At 40.9% G+C, this 22,418-nt stretch overlaps 1 protein-coding gene and 2 long non-coding RNA genes across 5 annotated transcripts in view; 2 read left to right on the top strand and 1 right to left on the bottom strand.

Moving 5' to 3' along the window:
* Positions 1 to 20,783, top strand: part of LOC128872390 (glycogen-binding subunit 76A) — a 59,249-nt gene extending 38,466 nt beyond the window's left edge. For all 3 annotated transcript variants that reach the window (XM_054115025.1, XM_054115024.1, XM_054115026.1), the window contains exon 2: positions 11,912 to 20,783. In XM_054115025.1, coding sequence (XP_053971000.1) covers positions 12,014 to 14,263 — 2,250 coding nt within the window. In that variant the 5' untranslated portion in view covers positions 11,912 to 12,013 and the 3' untranslated portion in view covers positions 14,264 to 20,783. The remainder of the gene's footprint in view (positions 1 to 11,911) is intronic.
* LOC128872395 (uncharacterized) lies at positions 4,725 to 6,718 on the top strand. Its single transcript, XR_008456177.1, has 2 exons — positions 4,725 to 5,829; positions 5,984 to 6,718. It is a non-coding gene; the product is annotated as an uncharacterized LOC128872395 (long non-coding RNA).
* LOC128872396 (uncharacterized) lies at positions 9,906 to 12,041 on the bottom strand. The gene is made up of 3 exons (XR_008456178.1): positions 11,905 to 12,041; positions 11,669 to 11,812; positions 9,906 to 11,243 (listed from the first exon to the last, which is right to left on the bottom strand). It is a non-coding gene; the product is annotated as an uncharacterized LOC128872396 (long non-coding RNA).
* Positions 20,784 to 22,418: the final 1,635 nt, after the last annotated feature.

The following is a 22,418-nucleotide window of genomic DNA, read 5'->3' as shown; positions in this document are numbered from 1 at the left end:
GATGTTTTGTTCGAATGCATTAATGACTCGTCGCAACCCCGACGCAGTCATACGTCGGTTACCGTGCCGTTCTAATCTTCCCCGTCAGTAATAGGACGCCAGTACCGGTTGACTCTTATTATTAACCTCTTCCACGTTGCTCACCTTCGACCATGCTACACAACCAGCAGTTACTCGCGTGTTGGTCTCAATACAATCATAATTCGTGGAAAAAGAAACGACGAAATTCCAAAGATTAATTCCAGGGAAAGCACTTGATTGTTTGATAATCTATAATTCTATATCATATTCCATGAAGATACTGTAATCTTCGAAGCGTTGGAGCGTATGCAGCATTAATCACATGCTTTAATATCGATTTATTTCAATTCTTAGGTTGAAGAGTCATCTTTGCTCCAATATCTCATTTTTCTGGTATTCAATTCCTTGAAAATAATTCTTCTTCTTCTTCTGGTTCCTTTAATTTTATTTCCTTCTATTTGTCTTTCTGTTTTATCTTTTTACCTTTATATTTTCTCTATTTTTATATCCTATATATGAGACCAAAATTTAAAATGTCACAAGACTGGTATCCAAAAATAGAATCCCTCATTTCGAATTCACGGAATCGATTACAGTCTCTGTCGAATGACTGTTCATTCCGCTATAAATGGAAACCTTTCTGCATGAATACATTCCGATATCACGTCGCGCAAATCCGATTCGTGCTCGATTTAGAATGAATACGTAATTCTGACAGACGCTGAACTGGTTTTGCTAATAAATTTTTGATCGTTCGTACATCGGGTCCGGTCGTACGTACCGTCTAAGTAGCAGTACGTGCATTTATGACGCATATAAATTGATCGTTCCGAACAAATAATACGTATCTGGTACCTATAATGGTCGACATTTCTTGTCTCCCTGCTTTGCATAATCGTCAATTGTCTGTTATTCGTGTAGATTTTATAGAGTGCCTCGAAGCAAAGTTGAATTAATCAATTCAAAGTCGAGATTATTTTTCGTGTACAGGAAGACATTTTTGAAATTCTTAAAATATTTGTTATGACAGCTTTCTATGATTATTTTGGTTGTTTTGTAATATTATTGACAATGCCTTATCTGTTAACGAGGATAAATAATGACATAAAATAACGAATATTCTGGGAACCCTCGACAATGAAATAATTTATTTAAGAAACGTCTTATCCAAACGGATATGATACAAAAGTAAATTTCTTTCGTTCTATACAGGTCACGCCAATCTCCCTAGAGCACTTGGTGTATCGTTTTACATTATTCCATTCTTTTATGTTCTATTTTTCCTTCCTCAGCCAGTTACAATGGAGCAACTGTTGCTACTTATCGTTAGCAACCGATGGGTCATTTATTATTTAGCTCGTAAGTTCACTTTTCTTGGACGTTTCGATTGATACCTCTTTAAAAAATAATTTGCTGTCTTTTACTTTAACTTACTATACATTTATACAAATTCGAGTTTCTAAATAGAAAATTTGAAATTCCATCTCAGGTTCTTATCGTGCCAGCACTCGCGAGCTTCCCTATCGATAATTTCTCGAGGATTCGCTTCTCCGTCTGGCATCGTTTCCTGTTTCGTCGTTGCTTCTTTTTTCCTTCCCCTCTTTTCCTGTGCCTGTCGCGGTAGATCTCTCCGCTGTAGGTTGCAGGATCATTTGCCATTAATCTAACGATATCTGTCGCGATTACCCAGGTAAGATTCGTCGAGCACTGCGAGATTTATCTAATCGTTCGTTCGACTAAGTTTTCTCATCGTCGTTCTTTCTCGCGACGCGGACGATTGGATCTGCGACTCGTAAGTCTTCGGTTAAATAGGAAGGAAATTAATCCTCGTTATAAAGTCCCGACTTGCAAATCGCGTAATCGTTTCTGGCAAGTGGGAAATCAATACGCGTTTATTGATTTGCGGGAAGAATGGATGTCCACTGGCGATACCATCTTTTTCTCCACATTTCAAAGCAATTATCGGAGCTGGCTAAAGCTAGTAAAATAGGTGTTAGGAATAAGAGGATTATGAAGAGCTAGTAGAAGGATAACAAAGTTCAGAGGTCCTAGGAACCAGAGCCAGGAAACTCTCGATTTTTCCTAAACACATGTGTTCATAAGGGATGCCATCTTCTTCTCCACATTTCAAAGCAATTATCGGAGCTGGCTAAAGCTAGTAAAATGGGGGTTAGGAATAAGAGGATTATGAAGAGCTAGTAGAAGGATAACATTGTCCAGAGGTCCTTGGACCTAGGAGATCGTAGAAATACATAGGAACAAGCCAAGGAACTCTCGAGCTTCATCCGCGGCAGTTAGCACTCCGTTGAGCCATCATGCTAGGTGATTCCCCAATTCCGACCTAGACCTATCCCACGAAACTTACATTAAATCTTCTGTTAAATCCAAGTACCTGATGCACTCGAGACTGATTGAAAAGGATAGGAAAAGCAATGGGCGACAGCAATGATTGAAAATAGCGCGAACGCCAGCCACCGTTGCGCGTCTAGATTAATTCGACGATTGCACGTGCTTGCCTCTATAACAGTGTTGCAACGATCTTATTCCGTGCGACTTTAAAAATAGACAGCCGGCGGAACTTGTCACCGACTTTCTCTGCCGTCTTAGAAACGGCTCGCTTGGTATTCACTGACGTGCCGGGCTGTGACAACGACGAACCTCGTTGCACTTCCGCCAATTTCTCTACTTGAAATTCATCGACCCATGGTATTTAAATTTATGGGTGGAAAAATGACAAAACAACGAGGATGGATTAATTTGCAGACCTTGTTGCTCTGTTTTGTTGCGTCATGAGTGAAATACAAAAGATATACGTTATGTATGATAAATATATTCTACAGTTAATGTAATAATATTTTTCTTTCGTTTTGCATTAGTGCACATGTCTCTTGGTTATGTTCAGCGTTTATTATAGTAGTTTGTAATGCTTAGTTTGTAAATTCCATTTTAATAGCTGCGAGCAGTGATCGATTTCGAAGAATAACATTCCTTCGCGTTCACTATCCCGAACCTAATATGACTACTAGCCACAGCCCGTGTTTAACTATAAAAACGTCGGATTTCTCAATGGTTGCATACCTTGAGCTATCCATGGTCGTTGAATCAGGTTTACACCAACAGGGACGAGCGAGTGCGCAAGAAGTGCATTTCAGAATGCACACGCGCGTGCATATACACAGAAGCACGTGTTTTCGTGGTCATTTCGCGTGGTCTGCCAAAGGAGGTTCGGGGGACAATGTACACATCGTGACCAGCGAAATGTCAGCCCGTTTTTATCCTGTTAATAAAAATGTTCCGTTCAATTGGCAATCATCCCGATTCGCACGACTGAATTCGACGTTTCGCGCATTGGAAAATCAAGCTGCACCATGAGCTGACACCCTGACAAGACAGGGACACGTGGTGTAGCTTGACGGGTCGTTCCTCTCCTCGTGTTCCTTTATATTTTATTTTCGCTATGTATCGGACGCCTTCGTACATTATTACAGGGCCAATTCACGCGTCATCGTGTGTGGTCAAGAAATTTGAAATGGTTTTTTAAAGTAATTCTTAGGTATTCTCCATACATCAAACTTTTATTTTGTTTTGCTTATGTCACTGTAGTCCTTAGTCCCATTGGCAGTCAGCAATAAATGTATAAAATTTGGCTGCAACCATAAGTGTAAGTCCTTTGTACAGAGCTCTGAGAAGTCATAGACTCACATTGTTTATATATTTTTATTCTGATTAACGCCACCACGATTCTGACATTGAACGATTATCGAAGGGTTCAATCGATCTCTGCGATCGACGTCCATAACTCGGTACGAAACGATCTTAAGAAACGCGCAGACAACGCCGTCGATTTCCATCTTGGCTAAATATAAACCACGGCTTTATTTATTCTTGGTAACGAGTCGGCCCTCGCCGCGGCACCGTAGCCTCGCGTTACAATATTTACAAGGTGTATCGATGAATATTCAACCGCATCGATCGATTGCCATCGCTTCCTTTCCGTCGTCTTTTGCGACGAACGAGGAATCCAAAAAACGTCTCGAAAGAAATTTTTTTAAACGTTTATAAAAACGCAGGTTATTTTATCATTTATCATTTATATGTATCGTCGAGCGGCTGATAAGGAACGAGGTACTACTTTTGCGTTTGAATGTTTGATTAAGTGCTGTACAATCATCACTCGCAATTTCAAGCATTATTACCGACTTATGAATCGTTATCAGCCTTGTAAACGAATGGTTCGATACCGATCGTATCTTGAGCTTAAAATTAACGATTGCGATAATAATCGGCCAAGAATAGACGATTTGTAAGATACAAAGAAACGAACGTCTGTACAAGGTATAACAAAAATTTCGCGTTGGCACAGCATAATGTTCATAGAAGCATTTTGAACACAATTAAATAATGTTTGCGTTGGTGCTTTCCGAAATGGCGATCTCAGAGCAAAACGTCTCGCTGAGAACCGTTTGTCTTTCGTTGATACATTTCTTTTGCAGCAGTCGCCCGACACGAGACATCGAGGCGAAGCTCTTAATTGTCTCGTATATTCCATTGTTACGTACGCCGCCCATCAAAAGCGTAAAACCGCTCGACTTGTTGCCACTTTTCATGAAACTTTTCGCAGAATGGCTCGCTAAAATTAAATCAGCGAAGGTCGACGCACGGCTGCGTTAAAAACAACCCTTAGACGAAGAGGTGCTGTTTATATGATCTAAAACAGTTTGCAAAACGTAGACAAGCAATATGTGTATCTTAAGGCACGAATATGTCGTTCCTATTCATCGTTTATCATTTATAATAAGGAAAGTTTATACAACAGAGGAAGGAGAGCTGTTTGTACAGTCAAGATTATTTTACGACAAGTGGACATGAACGCAGTCTTCTCATTCGTCATCTATCATTGAAAAATAGATTTCTGTCCATCGTTAGACCACATATTCCACGCACGTTCTATTCTCGCATACAGTTTCCATATTTCTTTCCTCGACTCGACAGACAACGGACACTATTTGTCGCCAGAAACACGATCGAAACAGATCGTTTGACTTCCAGTGCTCCAAGCAGGTAACTTGCTCTCTGTCGTGTATCATCGTCGTGGAAGAGAAATTCACGGTAGAAACCATCGGGGATCGCGAAAGGCGACGGTCGTTAATTTGTCTGCGAGTCGTTTCTAACGAAGTGTGTAAAAAGTGAAGGGCGTGCGTTTTCTCGCGAGCCCACGCGCGAGTATATATCGCGTCGCCCCACGTAATTCGTTCCTAATCAATTAGAACGGGATCCCGGCGTTGATTGGCTTGGTCTCCTTGTAGGAGTGAAGGCGATAAATCTGTCACGATAAATTGCGACGGCTGCCCTAGCCGTGGGTCAAGTAGTCACGATTCAAACTGTGCCGGTGAACGATCGGGCGAAAATAAAACAGATGTGTTACAATAGAGAGGGAACGGCTCTTGACACCCTGGCGGGTGGACCTTTTGTAGTATTGGTCAATTTCGAGCGTAGTTTTCTTCGATCCCCGCTGGACCATTTTAATTGTATCTGTTTAGGTTGGTATCCTTAAGCATCATAATGTTTCTGCTTCCTATACGTCACGGTAGTCCGATGTTCATTCTTCACTTTATTAATTTTCTGTTTTTTTTTTCAATGGAATTATGCAATCTGTTTACGTTGCATTGCAGTTTTAAAACTGGAGGAAAATACGAATCCTACGTCCGGTATTAACGACATTCAGGGTCACTCTGTAAATAACTGCAATAATTGCTGCACGCTGTCGTGCTCGAATCATGCTTCTTACTCTTGGTCATGGTTTTAGAGGTACGAGTACTCGTTCCAGAGCCTTGAATTAATTAAAAACTCGGTTGAACCAAAATTTTGAAAATACAAGCGACCATATGATTCTTTCTTTTATGACATTCTTCAACTTCTGTTTATTTTCTATAAATTAACTTAGCAATTTTTGATACGTTAGGACGTTATGTGATAAAGGATGATGAAGCATTATCCCCAATCTCGTCCATTTAAATAAATAGAATAAATGAGTTTATGGATTATGGTGAATTAAATAAATGAATTGTAGTGGGTTGAAAATAAAAAATGAGCGGTGAATCTGGTGATCGGTTCGGAAGCGATTTTCAGTGATCCGTTGCCGGTACACGCGCCGGTAATCGTCGGCTTCCTGCGAGCAGGCCAACCACTAATTTAAACATGCGTAGGACTCGGTGTATTCGTGTACGTGTGCCTACGCGAGTGGAGAACGTTGCACCTGGAAGAAACGAGACGAGGTACAAACTGCTTGCGTTCGACCCTAGACATTCTCTTCTGTACGCATTTCTTCTACAGCCTCGACAACGGTAACGAATAATTAAGGGGCAAAATTCTAAAATTATTCTAAAATTATTTAACCATTTCATTGGATACGTGGATGCTAACGTTGCCGTACTTAATGGCTTCTTCTGACTCGGAGTCATCATACGCGTATACGGACAGTGACCATTGAATCATTCAATTATTCCCGACTATATTAGGTATGCCTATCGCGGCGCGCTGGGAAGCGTTAGATTTTTAAAAGTGGGATTCCTAATGCCATGCATCGGGAAGCTATTCCGGATAATCGATCGTACCGTTACGGGACGTCATTATTAAATAATGATTCGATTCACTCCGTTATCGAAAATAGAGAGCGGGAGAACGACTCAATTAAACCTTCTAAAAATTGAAAAAAAAAATATCAGCTTATAGAGGATGACAATAACAGTTTATTCACACGACGAAATTCGACGAATACTTATCCTGAGCCGTGATTGTTATTAATATTTACAGCGAATACTAAATGTTACTGCATACGTTATAAATGTTTCATATTAATTTTAGTTGCATCTCGAAGTTTCAGATTGTTATTCTAATGGTTTTCGAAAAAATAACATTCCCGATCATGAGAAGCATTAATTGTCGATTTGACGAATATCAAAATTTCTCCAAGAATAATTTTCGAGGATATATACGCTCTTCGCAGTTAACACGTTGACTGCCAGACAAATATTCTTTAAAATTTCTACTAAAATCAAATATTATTTAAACTATTCGAGACTGCATAATCAAACATTTATTGTCGTATTTATTCTTGTAATTTCATCAAAATTCATGAATTTGGTTTAAATTCATTTCCTTTGATGCTCGACATTCGGAATTAATTTGTTTAGTTCTTCAGTGGAAAGCACTGTCACCCACATGTGGGCGATCAACGTGTTAAAGGGTTAATGTCTTCGTACGAGTGCAAAGGTAATGTTAATCCAGCAGAAAAGGAGTGATCGGCATCGAATGGTATCAAAGGAACTACATCTGTTTTCCCATTGTACACAATCGCACGCGTGGCCGCTATGTCTGCCCGCAACACACGGTCGCTCGTCTATCGGAAGTCTAGGCCTGCGTGATAGATAATCGTTATGTAAGACGAGACTTCGAGGCTGTTGGCCTCCAAGTCTCATCGACGTGCACGTCGTATTCCAGTCACGGGAACGCCCTGGCTTCGACACGCTTCGACCCGCGGGCGAAACCGTCCGTGTGCTCCTTTCTGTATTTATGATCCAGATAAAGAAACTTTACGATTCCCTGGCCAGTCGAGGTGCAATCTTGACCAGTGAAAAAAAATCACCAGGAGGAGCTGCAGTAACGCGTGCACGCTGAGGGCAACGATTGCGCTCTCTCCGACTAAAACGCAAGCCATAGCACTTTCTCCCCGTATTTGAATTTTTTTTTTGGGAGGTATAACTCCTTCACTTTGGAAGATTTCTTAAAGTTTGTTCTGTATTTGGAAGTTCAGACTTTGGGAAGTCGTGTGGCACTGATTAGTTGTGATAGGAGTAGATTTTCTTTTTATTTTGGAGAAATATTGGCTGTAGTTATTATTATTATTATTATCTATTACCATTTTTCAGGATTTTGTTCAAATTTTGCAAAAATTATATCGTTGCATCCGGGACTTGTTATTAAGAACCAAAATCCTGAAGTCTCCTTTGGAAAATCATTCTGATCGAATTTTCATGTTCCCTTATCATCTACTTCCTCTAATTATAATGCAGCCTTCGCTATCCTCCAATGCCATTTAACGAATCAGTTCAAGTTTTAAACACAGATTCCCCTGGAGCCGCGCCACGAACGTGCCCAAAGTGACGCAACACACGGAATTGTGTTAGAAGTTATCTAATTCGTTGATCGTTGCAAGAGTTGATCTTTCCTGCGATCAGTATCGCGTTGCCGCCACGGTCGAGGCTGATTCGAGCATTCGGCGGCTCGGTTCGCACGATTAAATTGCGACGACAAACGATAATTGTCAAGCCACAGGGAAGGGCGAAAGGATTATGCAGATAACTATTTCGAATAACAAACAATTAGACGAACAGTATTTCATTTTCTACTCGTCGAATAAAATTTGTTCGACTGTTTCAATTTCAATCTGAGAATCTGAACGATTTTTAGGCTAAATTTAGATTGAAATTGAAGCTAAATATTGTTCTGCGCTTGCATTTAAAATGTTCCTACTTAATTAATTGAATCTCAAGAAGACTTTTAGATGCACTACAGGTTCACTTCAGGAAGCGACTAAACAAAACTTAAATGTTAATAAACAAGCGAGCATTGAAAGACGCGCGAGTCTCTCGAGGAATTTCTCAGTTCAGCGGAAAGTGGGTAGGCAGAACTGATTCTTTGCCAATGGTATTTATATCGTCCCTATTTCACGCAGGCTCGTGTGATATTTAGAAAATGTTTCCTCGATAACATTGAAAAAAAAAATTGTTGTTTTTCCGAAGCCAGCTTCCTCCCCCGTGGATTCTATTCTTGGAATCGAATATTTTACGTTCGGAACATGATAGACTCGATCAGAAACGACCGATAAATTACTCGCAAAATAAAGTTTAACATATGCTGCTACCTGCTGACGTTATTTTACGACAGTTTTATACCTACGACTGCCAGTCGTTGACGTGGTACCACGTCGTTTCATATTTTTGGGGAGCCAGATGACTTTATGATTTATATTTAGGGTTATAGCACCTATTCGAGGATAGGTCGATTTCAAAATTGGTATTTCGACAGAGTTCGAATCAGTTTTAGCAAAAGATCAAAGAAATTTAAGTCTCTTTTGGTGTGAAATACAAACTTGAAGGGAATTTGCTCTCTTGTTTTAAAAATATAATGTCTTGTAATAAGCAGCACGATCATGGTATAAGAAATTCAAAATAAAATGCTCAAAGAATCATTGATCCATTACATTCATGTACAATAATTATTTTTCACCCCACGACAGTTCAAGCTATTATTTCTTTAGTCTGTGTTCTTAAAATTAGTTAATTTTCACGGACGATGAAGTCGAACCTCGCCAACGACACTGTCATTGTTAGTTTTGCATTTCCATTGAAATTCGATGATTGATATGGGCGCGATCGGTTCCGGGGGACGAATCATGGTGGTCATCACGCTCCATTTCTTGACCAATTGCTCTCGATGATCGGCTATGGTGAGCTCGGCGCCAAAAATAATTGCCAGAGCTCTGCGATTGCAAAGCAGAAGGCGAAACGAGGGCGTTTCTTCCACTCTTCGTCTTCATGTGTACGTTTCGCGACTGCGTTTGCTTTCCCGATCGTCTTTCTTCTGTTTTTGTTGCTTGATTTGCTTGCGAGTGCCCATGGACTCCTCCGACAGCAACGTCGAATTCGAGGTGAGAGTGCGACCATACTTTCTCGAGGTCAGTATCCCAGGAACTTTTCGATCATTTTTAAAATACCCATCGCAATACAAGATTCAATAATACAATCACAAAAATACGCAAAATTGCATTTTGCTTTGTTTCGGTGTACATTCTCAATAACTTCTATTTTTTAAAGTCACGATCAACGATAGTATACTAATGGATTATTTACAGCCACAGATTTAAATCATTTTTATTCGTCGAACATTCTTCTGTATTCGATATTAAATTCATTGAAATATTTATCGTTAGAAGTATTGCGGCGCCATTATTTTGTAGCGGTTGGTTGCATCGTCGAAATGTCGACACGTAGGTCGAGATGACGACCATCATCCGCATTTCCTGCGCTCACTCTTTCTATTAGCATCGTGGCCGTGAGCCAACCTTGTGATCTCCGCTCAAATTTCTTCGCGATGTCATTAACGCGGGTTCATGTTCGCCATCTTGTTTACAAAGAAGCCGCCATCGTAGAATAATTAACGATGATCGAGTTAATCGACCAGGTAGCATAAAAAGAGAATGCTTAAAAGCTTTGCAAATTTACACCTTGAACCTTCCATTTTTAAGTGCAACTAACATGAATTTTCTACAGCCACGTAGTTTTTATAATTGGAATTATTAATTATTTTCTACATGTCGAAACCATTAATTTTCCTCGCTTCTAATGATTGACAGACTAATGCCCCTAAGACTGAGCTTCGTATGTACCTTCAAAAATAAACGTGTTATCCAGGCGACCCGTTTTGAATGCCCCCACCCTGAGCAATTTTGAAGGCTCGTAAATAGAACGACGTTATTTCCATTCAAGGATGTTTGCAGCCCGATGTTACACAGTACGACGATCGGTGGACGTAATTCGAAGCTATTATAATAACATTGTAATGACGGTTGTCACTGCAGAGGCGAGGGGGAGGTAATAATACGATTGTGTGCTCGACGTACATCATAAGTAACTGTTACAGCGTCGAGGAGGCTTCTACTGTGTCTGTTTAGATTACGAGCGTCTTCTGCGCCCCCAATAGCATGCCATTTTACAAATCAAGTTCTTCTCGGTTCCAAATTTAATTAACTTTAACATTGTAAAATTGCTACATCCACATATTAACGCTAAACATATTCACATTTCATTTCTACCAACTGAAACCAACTTTAATCTCTCAAAACTTATGCCTCGGCAATACTGATTTTTTATTACGATAACGCATTAAGCTAGATTGCTAAAATAACACAGGTTGTCGCGTTATGATTGGAGGAAGTCGCGGAAGATCCTTTGGACCGTTCGTTTCGCGTGTCCTCGTCAACGTCACCGGCGCCCATTCGTTTCGATTTATGCGCATCGCGCTCATCCCGCAGCTGTTTCTTCGGTTATTTTCGCAGGCGGATTAAATTAAACTCAATTGACTTTTCTTCCTCGTCTTTCTCCCTTTGGCTACGGTGTTAAGAAACAGCGTAATTCTATTCTGCGGCACCAAAAGCGTTCACCCTGTATTAAATGGAAACCAAGATTTACGAGCCGAATACCAGATATGGGGATGACTAAATTTATACACCGTATCGTGGATTCGATCCACAGTGTTTTCTCTGTATTCTAGAGCCACTCTGTAGATATTATTAATATAAATACGATAAAGTATTTATCTCCTCGCTATCGACAGATGTGCGACGACAACTCAATTCCGACGCGCCAGGGAGGAATCTAATAAGTGGGCTGATACGCAGCGGTATTACAAATACGGTATTTTAAGCTTCTCGATAATATCTAAGCAGTACGAAAGTGGAACCACATCCAAAGCTTCGTAATATTGAATTTGTGTAATATTAATTTTAATTGCATCTTCCAAAGAAACCACATTTTGCACTATAAAAATTCGTTATACCATTATTATATACTATGTATCCGTTATTTACCTTTGGGCATTTGGATAAACACTGTAAAATGAAACGATTGGATAGACGGTGCAAGATAGACACTTTGACAGGCACCACTGTATCAGACACCTGGACAGACACTCCAAGATAGACACTCAAAGCCTTCAAAGTTTTAGATACCACCTAGAAGATGTATTTATAAATTTAAACAAAAATAGAGATGAGGAAAGAGCCTCGAGCAAGTGTATTTGTTTTTAAACAGGTTATTTCCTTACTTTTCAGGCGAACAGCGAAAGTCGCGACCCGGAAGAACAGGGTAGCAGCACGACCTCGCCCACGGAGGGCAGGCACGCCGACGGGACATCCGGCTCGTCCGTCCTTGAGATGGGCAGCACAGACTCGGCGGGCAGCGCCCACGGCGGCGGCCCTTCCTGTGGCCTGGTCAGTTCGCTCTTCCCTAGCAGCTGTCGCGGACGAGCGGAAGCGTTCGCCAGACGTCTTCATCGACGGCTGACGTCTCTAGGTGGCGAAGAAGGATCACAGCGCAACCTGGACTCCTCGAAGCCTAAAGAAACCTCCTGGCTGCGTTCCTCCTCCGCGGCCAAGCCAGTGATGAACAAAGCCTCCAACAACCACGTTCTTCAGCATCAGCCTCGTCACAGTTCTGAAACAGATCTATGCTACGATTTCGAGCTGGATCTCGACGATGGTCTGAGGTCACCTGCCGAGGAAGCCACGGCAGCCGAGGTGGCGGATCTTCTGGTAAACCACGAAGTGCCCAAGGCCAACCATCGCGATGCCTGCAATTGCACGCCCAATGGCTGTAAAGATCTAGAATCTGGCTGCCTCTTCGCGTCCCCCATGACGGGAACGTCCCCAGACAGCGACTCCTCAGACATCTACTTCGACCCAGAGTCCTCAGATCCAGAGAAAACGAAAAACGAGGTTTACTTCGACCCCATAACCACCTCCGACAGCGAGGTGACCTCGACCCTCTCCAATGGTTGCGAGACGACCAAGACCAAAAGCCTGGTGTATCGTAGGAGGCCAGAAATCACCGTGGCACATTCAGAGGACACCTCAGAGTCCAGCTCCTCGCTGAGAAGGAACAACATCGGGGACAAGGAGCTAAGGAAAGAGGAGCTGGTATGCAACTCGGAGGACTCGAACGAGAGGAGCTCGTTGGAGACCACCTCGGCGAGTCACGAGTCTCTTTGGAGCACCTTCGACGAGAGCACCATGTCCTTCCAGGACGAGAGCCCCTCTAGACTCAGTCCTAATACGAGTATTCTTCAGAATCGGCTGCCTAAGTCGCATTCGGACTCGGAGATACCCGCTCACGGGGCTAGGATCACCCGCGAGCTGAGCAGGAGGGATGAAAGCACACAGAAGGATGACTTTGACGAAGTGGACTTTGTCAATGGGATCATGGAGAACGGAAAGCTGGAGAACATCAAGAACGCCAGGAACCTCGCGAAAGAAGACTCCTCGGATACTTCGGAGAACACGAACGAAGATGACCTTCCACGCGATGAAGAATCCAGCGATCCTGTCACGCAACTGTCGAAGAACATGTCTACTTTGAAATTAGAGGACACAGCCAGTAACGAGTCGGGCGACCACTCGACGTACAGCAGTATGATCAACATCCCTGAAGCTCTAACGGTGGAGTGTTCCACGGGGGAGAGGGTGACGGAGACGACGCTGAAGAACGAGGTCCAGCTGCAGATCGAGAACGGAATCGTGACGAACAGCTGCGACGAAGACAAAATGGTTCTTCTCTTAGAGAAAATCGCCACCAGCCCCGCCGTCAGGGAGGACGTTCCTATAGCAAGCCAAGAATCTTGCGATGACGATATCATCGAGGAAGAGGAGGAGGAACGACCGCAGAAGATCAGACGTTGCTCCTCCCTGAAGACTGGAAAGACCCCTCCAAGCACGCCTGGGAGAAAGAAGATCGTTCGATTCGCAGACGTCCTTGGCTTGGACCTTGCAGACGTGCGGACGTTCTTGGACGAGATCCCGAAGATCCCCAACTCGGCTTACAGCGACCTAATCTACGACGATAGCTTCCAGAAGGACACCAGCCCTGTGAACAGCCTACCGAACACCTGGAACAACCTGGACAGCAGACGTTCGTCGTCAGCCTTTTCCCCTCGCAAGCTGGACAGAACTCTGGTACCTCTGTTCCAGCAACCAGGCGGCCAGGCGAACTTCCTGGACCTGGTGCGCGAGCGTCGCGTATGCCTGGAGAACGCCCTCGTCCAGGACCCAGTCTCCTTCTGCATTCAGGGCACGGTGCGCGTGATCAACCTAGACTTCCACAAGTCGGTGCACATCAGATACACGTTGAACTCGTGGCGGAACTTCAGCGACCTGCAGGCGACCTACGTGCCTAACTCCTGTGACGGTTTCAGCGATAAGTTCGCGTTCGTGCTCTATTGTCACACTCTGGCGGTAGGTCAGCGGTTGGAGTTTGCCGTGAGGTTTCAGTGCAAGGGCGAGCAGTACTGGGACAACAACGCAGGGGCCAATTACTGTTTCCAGTGTTTGCCAGCGTCGTCGCCGGTTGGTTACATACCGATCACGTCCTCTGACAGTCACCAACACGACTGGACGCCGATGTTCTACTGATGGACCCTGCTGTGGTTCGGTGTCTGCACGGATAGCCGCGACAGGGGAGCCTGGGGATGCTTTTCAAAGATGGGAGTCTGGAAAGGGCCCAAGACATAGGCAAGGGAGCCCACGGATCTAATAAACGTTCCTAATCGTGTACCTACTGTACAGAACTGTCCTACGAGTCGATGGAAAACAAGACGGATCGGAGTGACCGGGATCACGTACACACTCGCGTACACATCGACGTCAATTATTTTTTCCTGCCATTTTTCACGATGGAGCACATCGAGTGGACTTGAGAGAACTTGACGGGACCGTTAGACTGACAAATTTTTACACGTTTATCGTACCATGTTTGCATAAGGAAGTGTACTGTTCGGACGTTGAGAGAATACGTCTGAGGGGGGCCTCTTCAGTTGCCCACGCTCGTTCCTAATGCATAGCTGAGTCGCTAGAGGACAGACCAGACTGGTGGGCTGCTCCTGAGCTCTATAGTTTTCCGATGCACGTCAGTTTCTGACAATTTAAGCGGTTTTATTATCTCAGCGTGCGAACAGTACATACTCGAGACAAACGCTTCAAAGAGTGAATCGACATGGAGAGTTCTACGCCTGCGACTTTCTTTCCGAGGGTTCAAGTTACCCGAGCGAGGAACGAGAGGATTCGGAGAACTTGAAGAGAAGAGATCCACACGCATCTAGGAGAGCAGAGATTATTATTTACACGTTCCTAGAAAGTACCTAATTTTATAAAGTCGAGCGTAACGAGAGATTCGCCGATGAGGGACAAGGATCTTGAGGATCGATAGGAGTGCTGTAATTATGGAAAGTTGTGAGATAAACTGTTGTGAATGGTACTGTACTGCGGAGGTAAAGTTGGAAGCTCCTTTTTTGTCTAGTCGTGATTGCTTGTTTCATAGGAAACCAGATAAACAGAACAATTGAAAGTACAAGCATTGAACATTGAAGAACATGTTGGAGTTGGATCATCTATGGTAACTGGGAATATTATCCTGAAGGGATAAGTGCAAAATAAGTACCTCTGTAGAGTACACTTGGGTTTACCAAAACTCTCAGGAACTATCAGCGTCTCCAGCGGAGGTCTCGCACGCATCTGCCTTGCGCACGTGCAACACTTGGGTGACTTGCTCCTCCGCTGATGCCGCTGGTACTCACTCGCGAATCCAAGTGTACTCGCACTAGTAGGTGGTCCAACTCCAGAACCAAAAATTTTAACATTCGTACTATTAATCGTTCTGTTCATTTTGTTTCAAACACTGACAACGACTTCTCGACAAACTGTTAACGCCTGCAAAAAGAAAATATTTTTTTATCCATCGACGACGTAACGAACAAACTGATCGATCAGTTTGGTCTCACCTATGAAAGTTTGTTTTCACCGATAGTGTCTCTACGTTTTCACTTCGATCGATGAGAAAAAGGTGACAGCAGTCATCGAAACTTCTCAAAAGCTTTTTCTCTGTTCGAAACGATAGTGGTCGACCTGTGCCAATCCGATCCAGTGCCATCGTACGACGTGTCTATTATATTATATATTAATGCTGAGGTGCCAGAACTGCGACGAAATTTATTTGCAGCGTTCATATCATCGATTCACATTGTCCAGTTTCTTTTATTGGGCTCGAATGATTTTAACTTTCTACATATATCATTTTCTGCGTAACTTATTGTTTTATCCTTTGACGTCTTCGTTGTAGAGATTTTATTCCGGATTCGAATATTTGTATGTCGCAGTCGATTTACAGATAAGAATTGCTTTTATTTGTAAGTATTTGATCGGATAAAAAAAGAATGATCCATTTAAAATTCATCCCTCAAGAGGTTAAGATCTTTGAGTTTTAGCTGGAAGGGGGTCATACCGTGAATGTCGCGTATTCGTGGTAAAAAATTTCGCGCACGTTTCTGGCCAGCCTTCTGCACGAAGAATGAATGACGAATGAATTGCTCGCGCGATACTGTGCGAGTGGTAGTGATAGCGTTGTCAGCGCGATCCAGGCTGGCGATCGATCGAGGTCTAAATTAAATTGTCGACAAATGGAAAAGAGTGGTTGAACTCGAACGACGAGTCCTACAAAGTCAGTGAAAATTGAAAGCATACAAAGGGAAAGAAAGTCCACGCTTCGTGAAACCTTAGAAAAATAAACGAATTCGATTGAAACGAGGATTGGACACAGAAGAATTGATTCAAAAGGTGGATAATCTCTTAAAGTTTTTCTAGAGAATCGCTGATCCCGATTACGTTGCCTCGTGATAAGCAATAGACTGTAATAGCCACGAACCAGTACTAATTCTAATAACGCTCGGTGAAACAATCGAAACACGAAAGTTAAACAGCCTCGATAATCGATATCACGAGATAGCACTTCTATGGAAATATCCTAATATTTTGTAAAAGTTTTCTTCACGAACGATTGCTTTTATCGCCGCTACTTAATCTGAAACGGCTGCGAAAATGATTAATTAAAATCGGAAGTAACTTGGTGCAATAAGATGCAGTCTCTTGCGGCGTTCCTCCGTCGTTGCAGCGTTGGGCAAAATGTAATCCACGATTATGGTTACCGAGTAATCAGTAGACTGTGAACTTTATGCATTTATGGCGTGTGCTAGTATGGAAAATAATTTAAAAACATACGCAGACTAATAGATCACGAATTAATATTGTAGTATTGATATTTTATTTTGCACAAGTACATATATATTCTCCATATGTGTGTTTGCAGCTGTTTTTCATACATGGTAAATACGACAAATGCAGCGTTCGAACTCCTTACTAGCTTCGAAAGGTTACGAATTACTGATTACGAATGTAGTTTAGAGATCGCACAGCAATCACAAAGCAATCACAAAGTAATCACTGCCCAACTCTGCACTACTGAGATTTCTGCACTTCGACTGAATAGAGAATCGTTGGAATTAATTTGAGGCAGCCACCGTTATCGAGGCCTAATATTCATACTATTCAAGCGTATGTTATTCAAATCGAATGGAAGCCTTCTCTGGTTACTCTGTGTGTGTGGATATATATTTACATGTAAAACAAAGCGGATTTCTATTCTGATTAGCAATCATATTCTTCCACACGTTGAAAATGAGGTTATCGAAATTATTTGGGACGAATTATTTTTGTTAATCGTCGCCCACGAAACACTATAACTGCTGGTCTCGAACGTAGAAATATTTGTTGTTTTTTTTCTAAGCTGCGTTTAATTTAATCTGTTTCATATTATGTTTTGTTTTTAAAAAGATTGCTTATGAATTTAACATTTGTTATTCGTTGTATATTGAGATTTATATCTTTTCCATTAATCAAGTTGATCATTAAGCCTTCTAGTCTTGCGAATCAGCGAATGCTTATTTATAAGGTGAAAATACGAGGAGCACAAGAAAATGCGTACTCGTGATAAAAATTGGAAATCGTCGATCGTTTTCGTTCTCCGTTCGAGGGAAACGTTTCTACGTTCGAGACGAATAATCTAACGGAAAACCATAACCGCAACGGTAGTATATTTTTATATGTAACGTACACGTAAGCATATACGTCGCACCTCTAGTCCGTAGAGCCGTGAGCTTTCGTCCAATTGCCGAGCCTTTTGCAGTTTTTAATGAAACAATGAGGGAAAAAAAATGGACAAACGAGCGTGAAATCTACAATGAATAAGAATTACGAGGGAAACAACGAGAGAAAGACTGTGCGCACGTGTGAGAGTGTGATTGCGTGCGAGAGTGTGCGAGAAAACGACCAAAAGAGCGCGTGAAAGCGTTGATAAATGTGTCTGATCAATTAAAACGGTTTATTTTTACTTCGTAACTTTTAATTAATTTTAATCCGCGTTTACACTATTCTTTTAATTCTCATATGGATTTTTAGCGATGAAATTTTATGTTTTGCTTTATTTCGGCTGTGAAACAAACGGATGAACGATCAGCGACGGACGGGCTCCGAGAATCGATCAGGAATTGTTTTGCGAGTTATTCACGTTATAGTGCTGTTGTTTGCTTTCGTCTATTTTGTTTCTAATTTTGTCTTTTTATTCGAATGTAAGGTCGTTCTTGCTTTTCCAAGCACCAAGGAAAAGTAACAATAAGAAAGCTCTTATTCAGAGCTCCAAAGCGTGGATCTATGTTGATATAACAGTTAGAGAGTAACGAACCCATTAAATTTACCTGTTGTTGAGAGTTTGAGAAATATTTAGAAAGAAACGTACGCCAACGAGTCGCGTTATGGATTCTACAAACATTACTTGTATACCATTGACAGATTATTACGTAGGCTGCCGTGTGATTCGATTTTTCATCGCAAAGTACATCGATTCTGTGGGATATAATTTTTCAATTAGAGTTATTGTTCTCGAGAAAAATGCCCTCGAAGATCGTTGATCGCAACTGCGGTGTCCATGCGTTAGTAACAACTTTCGATGTATGATTTCTTCGAAAGGATGCCTCGTACGAGAAGAATGTGTTGCACGTTTTCGATGTATTTTTGACGAGGAATCGCCTCATGTTCGATGTTGGTACGAATCACGGCGCATACCATATGTTGTTCCCTGACACGAAACGATAATACTCAACGGTGGACTGCAAACTTTGTGCACTCGTGGTAGATACGAAAAACGCGTGATTCATAAATTAATATAATAATATTCATACAGATATCTTTAATTTAACGTTTCGACTCATTGTTTTACACATCAATTTAATTTAGTAAGAATACTTTAGGAATATCTGAATCAATATTTCATTTTCTTAGCACGTGTTTTTCATTTCTGCAAACGCGACAAAAGACGCGCAAAATCTTCAGTTCACTCATCAGAAACGTATCGAGGTTTGCAGGTGAGAATATCCCAGATTATTTAGGGTATTTTGTTCCTGCAACTGGCGATATGTTACACGTCAGTTGTTAAACGAAAGACTATGAAACAAAAGTGCAATGTTGAGTTTCAATCGTGAAAAACTGAATGTCGCACGGAGACCATTACTGATATAAAATAATCACAGTGTTCGATTCTTTATTTTCTTGTTTTTTCTTTTTTTTTTTTTTTTATTGGTCGAAGACCACGGTACCGACAATTGCACCCACACCGAAACACCTTTCCTCTTTAAATCCGTGCGAGATTCTTCGCATAAATATAAAGAAAAAGCAAGTGTTTGAAATATTCTTCATTATCTACACACATTCTTCGCACTGTGCAAAGTGAACAATGTTTAATCGAGAATTGTACCCATACGTACACGCTTATTTATAACACATACGTTCGTCGTGAAAGGAGGATACTAATTCATTCATTTCGCGCGCCGTGGACTTCAACTTTGAATTAAATAAAAAAAAAAAAAAAAAGAAGAAGAAACAGCTATTCTACTGTCTACATTTGTTTTACAATACTCCACGAAACTGCGTATGAAATATATATATATTTTTTTATACAGTTTCTTTCATCGTTGTTTTTAATCTATTTAATCATTTGTACGTCGCAGAAATTTGATCGAAGTCTCATTGTTGTACGAATCATTGTTAACCGAACCATTCAGGGGCCAATTCGCAACTCCATCTGTTTCACAAATTTAAACTATAAGAAACAATTGTTAGACTTGTTAAGGATCGAAAACGATTACTTCAAGAGGCCTTTCTCTTCTTTTAATTGTTGCACGGAATATCTTAAATTGTTGTTATCACGAAAACACATGTATTATTCTATAATCGAAATGTTTAAAATGTTGAAAAATGTAGCAATTCAAACCTGGAAAATGTAATATGGAAAGGTGGCTTATACACCTGCGCCATTTTCATCGCAAACATCAATTGTAAAATATTCTTTCCTAAACGACATTGTTCATACATCAAAATAACCCTTTACTGTTTAAAGCACCCACTCGAAAATGTGGTATAAACAATCGCTGTACAGTTAACCGAGGAAATGATTTTATACAGAAACCATCTAATAGCTGCATCGACTATCTATTATTTAACTCTGGAAATTAATTAATTCATGGCCCGAGTAACTAAGGATTCTACAAACCAAAAAAGTAGCGTGGTAGAGGGTTAATCGAATTGACTTCTGAATAGGTGTTCCTCCGCAAAAGAAAGCAATGTCACTTCAGACTGATACAACGATCACTATGAGCTATACTTTCGCTATAAATGGAACGGCGAACAGGTTGTAGCCGCTCAATGACGAACCACGCAGCGTTCGATTAATTGTTTCCTTTTACCTTTTACTTCTCATATTTTTCTTTTGGCCCGTTAAGTGTCAATCGTTGGCGAGACTATTTTTAATCTCACTGTTTGTTGGGATGTTTTTTTTTTTTTTGTAGTTAGATAAGGTTTCGCGTTTATTGTTACACGATCGCGTACGGCGTGGGTGATAGCGTTTAAGACTTTATGAGAGGCAACGTGTTTGCGCCAGCGTGGGAGCGAATGATGATGGAGGAATGAAGTATCTATACGTATAAATAGACGTATATAATGTATCTGTAACTCATGTTCTATATGTTATTAAGACAATAAATGGAAGACCGATCGACCGTTCATTTTTCTATCCTTTCGGAACGTCAACAGGAAGAACAACCTTAGACACCGTTTGGGCCAAACCAGCGTATTGCGATCATGGTAACGGACACTTTCAATTTGGGGATTTTCATGGTTTTCCCTTTTTCCAACTTTTATAAATTGTAATGGGCATAAGTTTGAAATTTACGTGTATGTAGATTCATCGTGATGGAAATCAGTAACTTGAAAACATAGAGGGTTGGTAATTTAGCTTAATAAAATGACGAGTTAATATTTTTGTTTAATTACAGTCATATACGATCGAATGCAAAGACACAGAATTAATTTCTACGCCTAAAACAATTAAATTATCTCGTCATTTATGTAACCAAGAAACTTTCAATCTTTTTTATAGGCTCGAGCAATCGACAGCGATACTGGAAAAAGGATAGAAATTGTGAAAACAAGATTATAAGAATTCCGACTGAATCAAGGACGATGATACGAAATGGTGCGAAAATTATTATTGAACAAAAGATGGTAGTTCAGACGATCGAAGTTCATATTTTTTTAAAGTGAAATAATTCATGCATTACTTATCTGTAATTGTGACACGATAATCAGAGGTCGCTTTAAACCTTAAGTTTATCATTTGGTAACGGAGGTACTCGGCGATTTTTGTAAAGCGCGCGCGGTATCAATGTTTTCTTCACGGTGTAATTTCTTTTTTAGCTTTTTAACTCTATCGAGTAGCGTTTTAAATCGCCTGACGGTGTTGATACAAGTCACGTGTCGAGAATTAAAATACATAGTTCTCTGCTTGAAAGATTTCACCCCCCCGTGGCCCCTTCGTTTTCGATACCTAAACAGTTTCAGACAATTTATATTCATATTGCAATACTCCACTTTGTTTTTCTCTGATAGATTATTCTTTGATTTTGCAGCGTCACGATAAAGCTGTTGTAAACAATCAATTGAAAGTTTTAAATTCGTTTGAATTTTCGAATTTTATCGAACCTATCCTTCACAGTTTAAGAAGTTGCTAGTTATTGATATTAAAATAAATTTCCAAAACGTAAGGAATTAATTCTATGACAGAATAATGACAATGTTTGTGTTTATATTGAGAATTGTTTAAATATCGATGCAATGCTATTGGTGCGATCATCTTCACGAAAGAATGATGCAGCGAACAGCTCGACATAATTGAACTATACTATAGTGTTTGAACTATACTTTTCATTAGGCCAAGATTCCTCGTGTATTTTTAGAAGATCTAATCGTGTCAGAACTCGTGTATCGCATTTGCCATTGTTTTGCATTGCACAAGCGTCGCCACGCTTCAAAACTTGATCTATATTTATGACTCACGATGCGAACGAGATCGGTGCATTCTATATATTCGATGAAATTTCATTTCCAATGTTATTATCAGACTTTGATTATATTAGAATATATTATTGTTACTTTTGTATTTTGTATAAATGTATAAAATTCGCAGCATAGTCACTAGTAACGAGTAGTACAATGGTAATGACTCATTACTCTCTATAAATGTTCATTTTTCATATTTTATAAGTCATCTGTCTCAAGATTATTAGCAAACGTATGGCGTGTAAATAAGGAACGGATTCGTTCACCAGGTCCAACGAATAAAAGACACGCG

The sequence above is a fragment of the Hylaeus volcanicus genome, chromosome 2, assembly GCF_026283585.1.
Source record: "Hylaeus volcanicus isolate JK05 chromosome 2, UHH_iyHylVolc1.0_haploid, whole genome shotgun sequence".
Lineage (NCBI taxonomy): Eukaryota > Metazoa > Arthropoda > Insecta > Hymenoptera > Colletidae > Hylaeus > Hylaeus volcanicus.
This window is presented reverse-complemented; position numbering and strand designations above follow the sequence as displayed.